Source organism: Lagopus muta, chromosome 5 (assembly GCF_023343835.1).
Source record: "Lagopus muta isolate bLagMut1 chromosome 5, bLagMut1 primary, whole genome shotgun sequence".
Classification (NCBI taxonomy): domain Eukaryota; kingdom Metazoa; phylum Chordata; class Aves; order Galliformes; family Phasianidae; genus Lagopus; species Lagopus muta.
The window spans coordinates 58,803,164-58,816,725 of record NC_064437.1 but is presented as its reverse complement, the minus strand read 5'-3'; the positions used below and the strand labels follow the sequence as shown (position 1 = coordinate 58,816,725).

General features: G+C 35.2%; 1 protein-coding gene across 10 annotated transcripts in view; it reads right to left on the bottom strand.

Annotated features, from left to right (window-relative positions):
* Positions 1-13,562, bottom strand: part of ATRNL1 (attractin like 1) — a 424,497-nt gene that overhangs the window by 213,290 nt on the left and 197,645 nt on the right. For all 10 annotated transcript variants that reach the window (XR_007376982.1, XR_007376983.1, XM_048944556.1 and 7 more), the window contains exon 25: positions 240-301. Coding sequence is in view for 8 of the 10 variants with exons in the window: in XM_048944556.1 (XP_048800513.1) it covers positions 240-301 (62 nt within the window). In the remaining 2 variants the exon portion in view is untranslated. The remainder of the gene's footprint in view (positions 1-239; positions 302-13,562) is intronic.

The following is a 13,562-nucleotide window of genomic DNA, read 5'->3' as shown; positions in this document are numbered from 1 at the left end:
GCATAAAGATCAGCCAGATGTGTAAGTGTGAACACTGTACCAATGAGACTATGAACAAAGCAAAAAGCTCCCTGCACATGCAGTTTCATTCCTCTGATTCTCCATCAGTGCAAATTAGTGAACACAGCTTAAAGGCTTCCTTTCAGGCATTTCTTAAGATTAAAGAGCTTGGAAAGGTATTTGTTTGATGCAACAGAATCAGCACAATTTCAGTCAAAAAAACAGAAAAAGCAATTTACCTGAAGAAGGTGACAAAGAACTGCACCAGATCCATGATAGTATTGTGCTGTGAGAAGGCAATCTGCAAATAAAATAGAAGTAAATTACAACATTTTCAGAGCCATTTTCTTTTTAGGCTGGGGCTTTATGGCTCCACGGATGATCAGCTTCAAGTGTAATTGCAGTCTGGTGTACACACACCTGCATTCACCATAAAGTGAGATGAGTAACTAACTCCCATGTCTTTGTCAGAGTCAAAATATGCACAATGAAATATAGTCTTTCTATTGAAGTAATGTTAATAGAAATTACCCATGTAACTCTTGCTTGTTATAAAAATTGAAAACAACATGGAAACTACTAATAAATCACATTGATGTAAATCTTCTTCTTTATAGTTAACTGTTTTTCAACTACCACCATTTTCCATTCTAATTAAAATACTGAAACATGATTTTAGAAATGCAAAAAGCCATTTTTGCTTAAAATTAATACATTTAAAATATTTTAATTGCACAATTTAAAAATGAATGCTAATTTTAAAAGAAAAACAGATTAATCTGGTGCATAATAAAGCAAAATATTTCAAAGTGAATTAAAGACAAAGCAACAAACATTCTTTTGGCAACATTTCTACAACCTCACATGAACGTGCATTAGTTCAGCCCTTCACTGTAATTTCTTATGAAGATTTAATAATTATCTCTAAAACAGCATACACACACACAGCCACACACCCACACTTGCACGGAATAGAGACCATAATTGCTATTATAATTGCTTATCACTGATGTTAAGGACTGCACTTAATATTGAAGGCGTATCTGCAAATATCCCTAAGTCCCTGAGTTGTTCTACATTTCATAATATGTAAGTACCAAACTGATACTATACAGAACTTTCAACTTTGAATTGCACAATGTGATCAAACTCTGTTCCTGGCCTGGTCATATGTGGTTTTTTAGAAGTCTTCATGCATTTGAGATCTGATTATGACTAACAATTATACCAAATTATGTGGATTCCCTTTCACTGCCTGTGAACTTTCTTAGCAGTAAATGACAGAACTTTAGGCCAGCAATGGAACAAATAAATTTGGTTGTGTTCAGAGATTGTGTTCAAGTGTAGATTGAAACAAATGGTTCAAAAAAACCAAACCAACCCAAACAACAATCAACCCTAAACATTTTCTGAACTTTCCTCTTTTCCTTCTTTCTTTCTATGTTAAGAGAATTATTACAGCATATAGCTCCATTAAAAATGAAAGCTGTCTTATGATTAGAGAATTTCAACCTTAAGGAATTTGCAAGGAGAAAAGTATTTTTCCTGGGTAGTTCAGAACATTCTAATTGTTATGAAGTTCCAGCTATGAGGATCTATGCATAATAAGATAAAGCCATAGGCATTGATACATTTTTCACAAGATAATAATGAGTCAAGTTCTGGAGTATGCAAGTTCTTTTAGTAGCCCAGTACAGGTGACTTGAAAGCATAGTATAAGTTAGGAAGATTGCTCAGTTTAATTAAATATGTATGTTAAATCACATAATGCACAGTTTTCTTGGGTGGAGCAGAAAGGACGGGTAAGAGAAAAGGAGGAGTTGATAAGGTAGGGAAGTCATGAAAGGAAAAAGAGAGATGGAGAGTTTATAACCAGTGAAACATGAAAAGATGAGCATGGCAAGGAAATTATTACATGCCTAAAACTGATATTTCTAAATCCAAGGCTTCTTGTATCCTAGTCTCAAGGTTCGTTTTGTGAAGGAGTTGTGAGGATCAGAACCAAGAAGTAAGAACTACAGCAACTATTTTATGAAAAATTCTCTATAATTAAATTCTGAGCAATTGCTTTCAACTTGGATTTAGCTTTGAAGTCTAGAACTTCTGTATCAGACATGAAGGACTTGTGTATCTGAACATTTGTCTAAGTCTTCTAGTTACTCAGCTGGCTAAAGAAAAGAATCCAACTTTATCCAATCTCATCTTCCCATTTTAACTTCAGAAATATTACTACATGTTTTCTCTATCAATATTTCTGCCTTGATTTTTAACTGGATGACTATTTCAGAGAACACTGTATACAAGGATGTATTACAAACAGCATTTCACCGTGTGCTATTTCTAAATTTTTATAAATCTTTGGCTACATACATGACATCGGAAATGCACTTTACCCTAGATAGTGATGTACAGAATGTATCTACTAAAATAGGAAAAACTTTTGAGCACAGGGATTTTTCCAGGCTCCAAAGGTTAGTATCTGAAGGAGTAGAATTTTTTCCCCTGCTCTAGATATTTCATGTCATCTTCACCTTGGCTATTTTTACTTGCCATAGAGCAATAACAATCCGACAGAACAATAGGTCAAGATCTGTCCCACCATGAAAATGAGACAGTATTTAAAGTCTAACTTGGGTACATCTTTCATATGGAAACAGTAAGTCTGGACGTAGAATTTTGTATTTTAATATGAAAAAGAAGCTGTCTCTGTAATTCAAAGGAAACCAATCTAGCGAAATTACAGACTGTAAAAACATTATCCTGTAGTATCTAACCACTATGTTTTATTCTTTTCCACCAGAAAACAAAAATTCCAAAAGAATACAGTAAGAAAAGCACAGATTTGCCAAAAATAGAAAATAAAGTTTGAAAGAATATAACTCTGAATTTTGACACGTGGAAGTTGAATCTAGTGAAAATTACCTAGCTAGTTTATAGGAATCAATGGAGATACGAAGGCTTAGGATAGATGAGTGACTCTAAAATAAATGGACCAACATAATGTGGGATGAATTACCCGATGGAGCTGCCCTTTCTTTGTGCTAACAACGGTGGGGAGTCTGTGACTATGATTTTATGTCAGACTTAGGATTTAAGTAATGTTAGGTGAGATAAAAACTCTCGCAGAGTTCCTAAATACTGATTGGCTATTTCTGCAAAACAGTCCAATGCTAGAATAGAAAGAAAAGAAATATTCCCTCTTGCTGGGATGAAGTGATCAGAGAAGCAGTACAGAGCTAAGTGCCTTCTGGCAGAATCCTACTGCTTTCTGCTGTGTTAAGAATTTAGTCCAATTTCAACAAACAGTCCTCTCATTTGCGAGAATTAATGGTAGTAAAACTTTTATGTCGATAACATAGAGAATGAAAGATAACTTCAAGAAAACCAGACTCAAAATCACAGCCTTCATATCAAGATTTGATAAGCAGCTTCTAGAGATTAGTTCTGCATGCTGAAGTCCTGTCTCTCACAGTAGCATACATTAGATTAACCAAATATCCACCCCTTTCTTTCTCAAATAATTACAGGATATTATTTCCACTACTCAGAATGATGAGAGGCTGAAAGACAATCTAAGTTTGTATTCAAATGAGAATGACATTCTTAAAGTAGGTTTTTACTGTTGAATTTTTTCCTAACTTGCACTTTGCCTATTAAAATCAATATGCACACACTTATTTTACTGCTATCTTTAATCATGTGCATATGTACACATATGTTCAAATGCATACCACACAGTGAAATCCTCAGTTAACATCCTGGAATTAGTGAAGGAGAAAAACTGGGAGAGGGGAACTGCTATCTGATTTACTGTTTAAGTCAGTATGTAAAAAAAAAACAACTTTAAAATGACTAATATAGACACTACTAAGAAATTGAATCATTGAGTATTAAAGTCAATGAAAGACTGAAAGAAAATTAAAAGATATGGACAAGGGAGAAGTGACAGGTTTCAAAATTAAATAATAAAGAAAGTCATTGACATCTATAGTACCTACAGTTTCTAGACAACTTCTGCAGTAACTGCTTTTTTTTTTTTTTTTTTTAAAGCCTGGACTTGTTTAAATGGGCTGGCAGAAAAATTAATTAAATATGGAATTAGAGGGAATGGAGTAAAGGAATCTTTCAAGCAAAGTTGAATGAACACAATAATGATTTTGGCCATAGTAAAGAATTAGATTCTAACAACTGACAGACTAGAATTGTTCTAGAGTACCAAAATAAGTAAAAAGTGCAAATTATATTTATTCATTCAAAAAATAAACACATAAAATCCTCAAGTTATATGTGTTTGATGTTTCTACACAAACCAGTTAGTTGCCCATACAGATTAACTTCATGTATTAAAAATAGTAACGTTAAAGCAAAACTGAAATGCTATCTTTCTTCTTATCAAAAGAAACTATAAAAGACAGTAATGCCAGCACACTACTGTTGCATTACTCTGTCAAATGGCAGCTAGATGAAGAGTTGATGAAGCGATTTAGAATTCAAGTCCTGATGTATGAGAACATACCAACTGACAACTGATTTTTAAGTCACAGTTCTGTACCTACTGATGAGATTGGAAGGCAACTTGAAAATATATGCTTTAGAGAATTTGTGTAAATGATCAGACAAAAGCTTCCTGGATGATGAAGTCATCGTGAAGTCAGGGTATATTTATACCCTTGTAAATACCCTTTTATACCCTTGACTTGCCTTGTAATGCTGAATCTCAGTACATCTCATTGAGGTGAATAGGTCACTTCACCACAATTATCATACAGCGCAGATGGTGGCTTAGAATTCTTTCTCCTATGAAGAATTAAAAATTTTCTGAAATTCAAGAAATACAACACTCTAGTACACAACAGTCATAAGCGTGTCAAGATCTCAGCCACTGAAGCGCTGACTGATCAGACAGGATGCAGAAATGCCACCAAACCACAGCTTCTTAACTGGTCAAATCAAGGCAAAAGTTTCTCTTCGGGCAGCTAAAGCAAATGTCTACCAAGTGAGACTGGCTCTTCACCTCTTCACCTGCACCACAGTCACCCCATATCTCCTATTCACCGACCCTTGGGGAGGGGAATCCTGTGGCAGTGTGTGCATCTCAGCACTGTTCCAGCACACAGCACGTGAGTACCAACAGCTCCACAGGAGTTTGTTGTGTTCCTTATACAGTCCACAGAAGTTGACACCGATTCAAGTTTTCTTTTATAAATGGAAAAGCTTACAAACTGAGCAGAGGCAACCTGTGGAAAATGCATGCAAATTAAGGGGGAAACATAATTCTGTGGAAAACAAAATGTCTCACGAAATGGCACACTTAGGTAATCATTCATGTGTCTATTACAACCTCTGCTTGAAATACAACTTTAATCCCCCCAACTTGCTCCTTACAGCATACAGGAGAAAACAAGCAGCTTCAGGATACGACTGTAGGCATTGTAACTCCATTACACCCATATGTCTTGTTCTTCAAATCTAAGCTAGGGGCACTGGACGTTGTGGAAGGACACACAAGTGCCAAAACATTATAGTTCATTAATCTTGTAGGCAGTTAATAACTTTGTATTGGCTCTACTAAAAAGTATACTGTTCAAATGAGTTTAATTTATAAAGCTATCCTGATGGCTTAGAATAATGGACCTCTTTTTATTTATCAATATATAATTTGTTTACTCCTGTAGATTATTCAAAATAAAATTTAGAGGAATCAGATCAAATTAGAAATCACAAAGAGGTTTTCAGAGGGCACTGAGCTCCCTCAGGAATGACAAGATTTCACTTTTACTGTTATCCCACACAAATCTAATCAGTGGTACAGTATCTCAATGAATGAATTTTAAAGGTATCTGAGATTCAAGTCAAAATAAGTATTGAACTCCCTTCTGCTTTTAAAGACATTGGTAGCAGTATTATTTCCACAAGATGTAGAAATGCGGTCTTATTTTATGAAGAGTGAACTAGCTGCTGTGCAACTTTTAGCTCACCAAAAAGTGGACCCAGATTTTATAATGAAAAGTAAAATAAAATCAGATTCACACACAGAGAGACATATCTACGTTATATAGTTAATCTGAACAATAGAAACTTAAAACATAGTGGAAAACAGAATATTGCATGAATTGTCAGTGTTCAGCTTTCGATTCTTTAGGTACCAAATACAAAATTGTAGTTACTTATTACAGAAAGTAGAAAAAAAATAATTTATGACAGGTACTTCATGTGAATTAAGAAATGTAAGATTCCAGAACTCATTATTTATTCCTTTCTTTTTTTTTTAGCAACTCAGTTTTCATTATTATACATATAGTAAAGACAGGGCTACTCAAAACAAGCAAAGTAAATATTTGTATTGCAGTACCTAGGAAATAAAATATAAACCAAAGGAAAATGCTGTTTATTTCTTGAAAAGAGTGAGTTTTAAATACCACTCTTTCTATAAACAGCATTCAGTGGAGATTTATTAGTACACATTAATTATATCCCCAAAGAAAAGCAGAATTCTCACATTCTGGAGTTTATAAACATGAAAAATATATTTACTTTTCTGCACAGAAGACATTTTTTCACCTTTGCTAAAAAATACCTACCTTAGCCATTTGAGTAACTGCAGAACTTAGTATGGTTACTGCGCCACTTAATGCATGTGTTCATGCTCACGTGCATTTGTAGAAATAAATATAACAGGAAAAATTTGTTGCTAAATAAGATAATATATTGAAAAAATCAACACCCTTCTCTTTGTAGGTATAGAGTTGATCTGGTTTGGTCAGACAATCTACGATCTTCACGCTAATAAAAATTATAATTTAAAAAGAATTATCACAGAATCACAAGGTTGGAAACGACCTGCAATATCACCTAGTCCAACCACCCTCCCATTCCTATCAGTACCACAAGCACTAAACCATATTTCGTAGCTCCTCATCCAGGCGCCTCTTGAACACTGCCAGGGATGGCGACTCCACCACGTCCCTGGCCAGCCATTCCAGTGCCTGACCACCCTTTGAGAGAAAAAGTTTATCCTAAACCTCCTCTGGTATAATTTCTGGAATTTCCTCGGGTCCTACTATTTGCCTGGGTGAAGAGGCCAGACCCTTTTGTACCACAACCTCCCTTCAGGAAGTTGTAGAGTGCAATGAGGTCTCCCCTGAGCCTCCTCTTCTCCAGGCTAAACAATCCCAGCTCCCTCAGCCACTCCTCATAAGACTTGTGCTCCAGACCCCTCACCAGTTTCGTTGCCCTTCTCTGGACACATTCCAGGGCCTCAATGTCTTTCTTGTAGTGAGGGACCCAAAACTGAACACAGTACTCAAGGTGCAGCCTCAAGGTGCAGTACTCAAGATGCAGCTGAGTACAGGGGGATGATCACTTCCCTGCTCCTGCTGGCCACACTATTTCTAATGCAGGCCAGGATGCCGTTGGCCCTCTTGGCCACCTGGGCACACTGTTGGCTCATGTTCAGCCAAGCATCAACCAACACCCCCAGGTCCCTTTCCTCTTCACAGTCATGACTACATAAGCCAAATTCTTAGATTTCTGTAGTGTTTTGCTCATTTTAGAAATCAAAAACTTAGAATATGCAAAACATGCGCTGACTTTTGCATAAAGATCATGTTGCTCAAAATAAGATATGTAACAGTCATTGGTGATATGCCAAGAAAAGGGCAAAGCATTTTCTTAAACGTGAAAAGAATAATGTCCCAAAGTTTATTGTTATAAATGAAGAGCATGCTATAAAGCTGTTGGAACTATGGAATAAAAATTTTGTATTTGCAATAGCACTTTTCTTGATTACTCTGGATTAACATATTTATGAGGTTACTCAGCCTCAGGTTTTAACCCACAAATCAAAGGTTTATATGAGCACGGGTAATGGATTACACAAAAGTCTACAGCCTACAATATCCCAAAGGTATCTGTCTTACAGAAGATTTATGCATATAATACCACTTTGTATAAAATAGTCCTTGTTGATTCCTGTCTCTAATGTGTAAAACATCCAAAAAGAAGGATTCCCACTTAGCAGAGAAATTCATTCATCCAGCCTCCTGTTCCTGTCTTTACCTACAGATAAGGCCATGAAAGGAAGGCTTTAATTTCAAGATGTAAATAACGCTATTACAACAAGAGTAGAAGTCACTGTGCGTATATTTGATGTAATTAAACCTCTGAAAAATGAATGGAACCTGTTTTCCAGCAGCTATTCATAGAACAAATACTTCGATTTTGTTCATCTTATAATTAGAACTGTTATGGAATAAGTAGAGATAGGTCTGGTTTGTCTGCCACCTTCAGAGGCAAACATTGACTACAGCAACATTAATTGTAAATTACTTACTTTTGATTTCCAAAGAGGCAGGATTTCAAAACAGAATGCGAAGAGGAGAAATTGAAATGCTTAGTCCTGCCCATCACAAGACTAACTAGACAAAAGTTGTCAGGAGAGTGGCTCTTGAAGAAAAGGCTTCTGAAGACTATGAGTATCCAAGGGAACTTTTATTTTTTATCGTAATAGTCAAATTGTGACAGAAATCTCATCAACTGTGTACAGGGGAAAAGACCATAAGCTTTATCCTTATTTCCATTTCTTAGTGAAGATCCACCTCTGTAGTCAGAAAGACTGAGATATGAGAGCAAAGACAAAAGAGGTCACATACTAACTTATATAATTTAGAACATCCCACCTAAGAAGTCATGATGTACAAATAAAACTGATTAAGCTTCCTGTGTTGTACATACACTTTGTGGAAGCAAAAGTGTGTGTGGTTTGGTTGTTTTGTTCTTTTCTTCATATGTGAAAGATGGTGTTCACTTATCTACATAAGAACAAGACTGTTCAAATAGACCTGTGGCTGAAAGTACTACTGTTCCCACCAATGGAAAATGTGAATGACTTAAAATACAGTAGAAGTGGTTAACTGAACTAAAAAATACCCTCAGCCTACCAGGCAAAAAATATATATATAACACGCAAAGAACGAAATGAATTTAATATTCTCCCCCTTGAAGAGGTGATCAAAATCAGGAAAGTGACAACTGAGACATCTACAAGATAAAACGAAAATTAAATGGTGAGGATTAAGAGAACACATTGTGATCCAATTTTTTCATGCTAATTTTACTCCCTTTCATTATTTTTTCCCCTTCATTTGAAACTCTTATTGTATTGCAAGCTGTAATAAATATGAGAAAAAAAAAAACACCAACAAAAAAACAGGCAACTAACAGCTTACATTTTACTCAACTTTCTAATATATTCTGTAGAATCAGGCTGATGTGTCATTGATCTATTATATCACTGAATGATACACTGTCGTATCCAGCAAAGTATTCAAAAAAGATGCAGGGAAAAATTATAATGCTAGTGAATGGAAATCTTTGATGTCATATTTTTTAAAAACTTGCAATAAGCAGCTAGGAAAAGGTTGACGGGTAGCTAGCTTTCAAGCAGATTCAGCAGGATGTAAACCAAGGAGAAAAATGGAACTTGTAGAATTGAAATTGTTTTTCCAAGAAATTATGCTGTAAGGCTGTGAGACTATGAGCTGCCATGCCAGCAGTTGGGTAGTAGACCAATGTGCCATACTGTTAAGGTATGTACTGTTTTGGCAAAGGTCGTTTCTGTGAAACCATGAGCGTTGTAATGAAAGCCCAATAACTGAAATGCCAAAACAAGACTGTAATATATGAGACATAGATATGTATCTGCTAGAACTGCGATCTTGGAGGCTCTTCACAAAGTTCTGCGTGAGTCGCTCCCACCTCGTGGGCAAACTGTAAAGCACTTTGTAAAGGCCTCATTCATTAAGCAGAAAAAAATATTCAAAGTTGGCAACACTGAGGGTACTGATGGTACTTTTTGCACTTCCCTTTAAAAATCTTTTTAATTATATTTTCCAGAAGATCCAACTGTCTAATTAGGCAAGTGCAAATGAACATTAACTATTCAGTAGCTGAACAGCTTTAACAAAATCCAAATTCAAAGAAAATAGCGCTTTTTCAGTTAGGGCACCTTATACTTTTTCAAAGAACAAAGGATAATAATTAAGGATAATTATACAGGGACAGAGGTCCCTATATAACGCTGACCGGAACATAGATCATATATTTTCTTATATTGAATACTTCATACTAACTTCCAGGAGAATCATTAGAATGTACTAGCTTGATTCTTTTTATTTGAATAGGAGAAGAAAGGGCATCTGTAGAGCAGAATTTGATCCCAAAATAATGAGTAACATCTTCTGAACAAAATATGTATATAAGTCAGGGCAAAGATGGAAAACATCCAGGGAGATAATTACTTCAGTTTCTTTAGCACAGATGCATACTTTGGAATTCTGAAACATCTCATTTGCTGCTCCAAATCTCTATGGCAGGGGAATTAGGCAATGAGTAAGAAACCTATTTGGAAGAGTAACTCAATAAAACTTTGGGTATCTTCCAGCCTATATTCATGCTTCAGCAAAATTGTTTCTCTCTTTTAACTAGGGACATGTTTCAAAAATACAGTATGGCAATTTCTAAGAAATCCTTTTTGTTTCCTAAGGATCAAAGCTACAAAATGTAGCTCTGCCTGTCCTGCATGAACAGACTGGCAGGCTGATTTTAATCAAACTACACAGGAGGCTAAGGGTCTTAAAAATACAGTGCCTACAAGACTTACAAAAAGAGTAGAGGAGAGATGGTCTTAAATATATGGAAGACAACAACACAAGTGTATGCATTATTAGATATCACAAGTAAATGGAAAAAAATATTTATGAAGCGATTATTAGCATTAATTTCAGATAGAGCCTGGACACATTTTCAGGTTTAAGTAGCAGGATTCTCCAGAGACCAAAAAATGTTGAGGTTTCTTCTTACTCCTATTAGCTTTGAGAAGGTTTTTATTGGCTGAGCTGGCCAAAAGTATATATAAAAAACTTTTTACGACGACAAGACTTGCAGGGAAAGATTACTTTCATAAAATGAGAAAATATGGGAAAAGTTCCAGCTTAAAAACAAAACAAACAAAAAACCAACCAAACAAAAAAAAAACTTGCTTTAACTCTTAAATATTTTCCTCAAAAGTTCTAGAAGAAGAAAAAAAATTCTCAGAAACTTTCCCAAAAAATAATTATATTTGACAAGCTCAACTACTGTATAAGCCTATCCAGGCTTTTGTGAGAGTAGTACTGAACAGAATATGGAAGAACAAATATTAACAATGACATTCCCAAAGAGATAAATACATTTAAATATAATTCTAACTATTTGGCTTCAAGCATAGCAAAGTGATGAAAAATAAATTAAAATCATAATGTTTACTCCCGCAGAATGAAATTCCTCACATTCAGATTTTAAAGGTATTTTTCCTGACAGAAGCCATATGTAACAGAGATCCTCAGAGTATTCCAGGAAGGATTTCAGTGCGCTTTCTGGAATAAAAATACTGCAGAAGCGGTCTCTAGCATATCTTTAACTAAATGCATTGACTGCAGTCAAAGAGAAGGTATTGTGCTATTTTTTCCCTAATGGTTACAGAAATCCTCAAGATCATTTCATTCAATCATATCTTTTCGTCTTTAGTGTGGAGTAGATAACATTTATTGCTTTTAATTAACACTGTTAACATGGATGTTGCTGTACTTGTCAGCTTTGGAAGAATGAACAGTTAACTACTACTCAAAAAAATCAAGGTTCATGTTCTAACCCAAACACAAGCTGCATTTCCTGACATGCAAAATAAGAAATACAGAAATAGAAGTACAGAAATAAACCTCCTTAGCAATTAAAAAACAGAAGGAGAGAGAAGAAAGAAAAGAGTGAAGAAACAAAGATATTTGATAGGTATATTTAAAGATACTCAAAATCCATTTGAACATCATCTTGGTCAACCTGTTCTAGCTGACTGCTTGAGCTAGAGGTTGGACAAGATGACCTACAGATATCCAATCCAATCTAAATCATTCTAAGACTCTGTGATACCAATAAAAATAAGTGGCGAGACCTGAAATTGCTGTGGTAAGTCTACTTTCCATGTCCTAATTCTTGATATGCATGAAATCTTAAGTATGGTATTAAAATTCTTTGCACTTCATTTAGAAACTCAATAGCTGCAAAATTCAATACAGAATACCAATGAAAAATAATATAGATTAATATATGTTACGCATATATAAACTTTGGTTGCTTGAAATGTCTCAGATATCAATAATGCTACAACTAGATGTAACAGAAAATCTATTTATAAAAGTTTTTGCTGGCCATAACCTTATTAAGGTACTACATTCGAATCCAAAAAAGGGGTTGAAGATAAAATGCAATAGCAGTCACCAACAATGAAATTTTAAGCCATCTGATTGCACAACTAATCCCTGGTGCTTTGGAGTTCTTACCTTCAATCAATCAAACTTAGAAGTTTAATATAGCAAGGAGAATAAAAAATCCCTTCATGTTTGCATTTGTACTGTACCTGACTTAGCTAAAATGCATCTGTTCTAAAAACAGGAGTCTTAATTTAATCATCAACAGTATCTGAAATTGTCCTTCGTCAGTCCAAATATTAAAAGAATAAACAGTATAGAGAATGGACCGATTAAAGTAATAAAAAAGGATGACTACTGAAAAAGAAGAAGTAATCCTATTTTATATTGAGAGCCTTCATATGTACATACAAAGATCTATCCCTCCTTTCAAAGAAGTAATATTTGTGAATTATGGTTTGATTAAAATCAAAGGGAAATCTGTATACAGCATATCAGCATACAAAACGCACAAGTATCTTCAGATAAAATCTAGAATTTCATTTTCTGGGAAGAATGTGTCACACACCTTCAACACTGAATGCTCTGTGAGACAAATCATCTACCAAATATGCTTTATTGCTGAGAATGAACATGAGAAATAGAAACTCCTAAGCAATACAATTTCCTTGTGTGAAATGATCACTGTTCAGAAGGGGAAACGGGCTCTTTAGCAGGACCTGTTGTGACAGGACAAGAGAAAATGGTTTCAAACTAAAAGTGGGGAGATTTAGATTGGATATCAGAAGTTTTTTTACAATTAGAGTACTGAAGCATTGGCACAGGTTTGCTCAAATGAGTGGTGGGGTGCCTTGTCCCAAGAGAGACTCAAGGTCAGGCGGGACGGGGCTTCGATCCTGTGATCAAACTGCAGATATCCCTGTTCATTGCAGGGGAGTAGGACCAGATGACCTTTAAAAGTACTTTCTAATTCAAATGATTCTATGATTCTACAAACACATCTCAACAGTGAATCATCTGTAACATAAAATTTCTGATGCTTTCTCCATACCAGAGGAAGAATTTATGCTTATTTTTCCTTTGCTTCTTAACTACTAAAATTCTGTCTATAAATTTTATTCACTCTTCAGAGTCTCAAAATATTCACTGGGCTATAATTTAAGATTCTGACAGGAATCAAAGGTACTAGAATTGAATTGGAACTTCAGGTTAACTCTTCCTTTCTTGAACATTGATAGGCTTTTATCTGATTCACTGGAACAGGTTGCCAAGAGAGGTTGTGGATGCCCCATTCCTGGAGGCATTCAAGGCCAGGCTGGA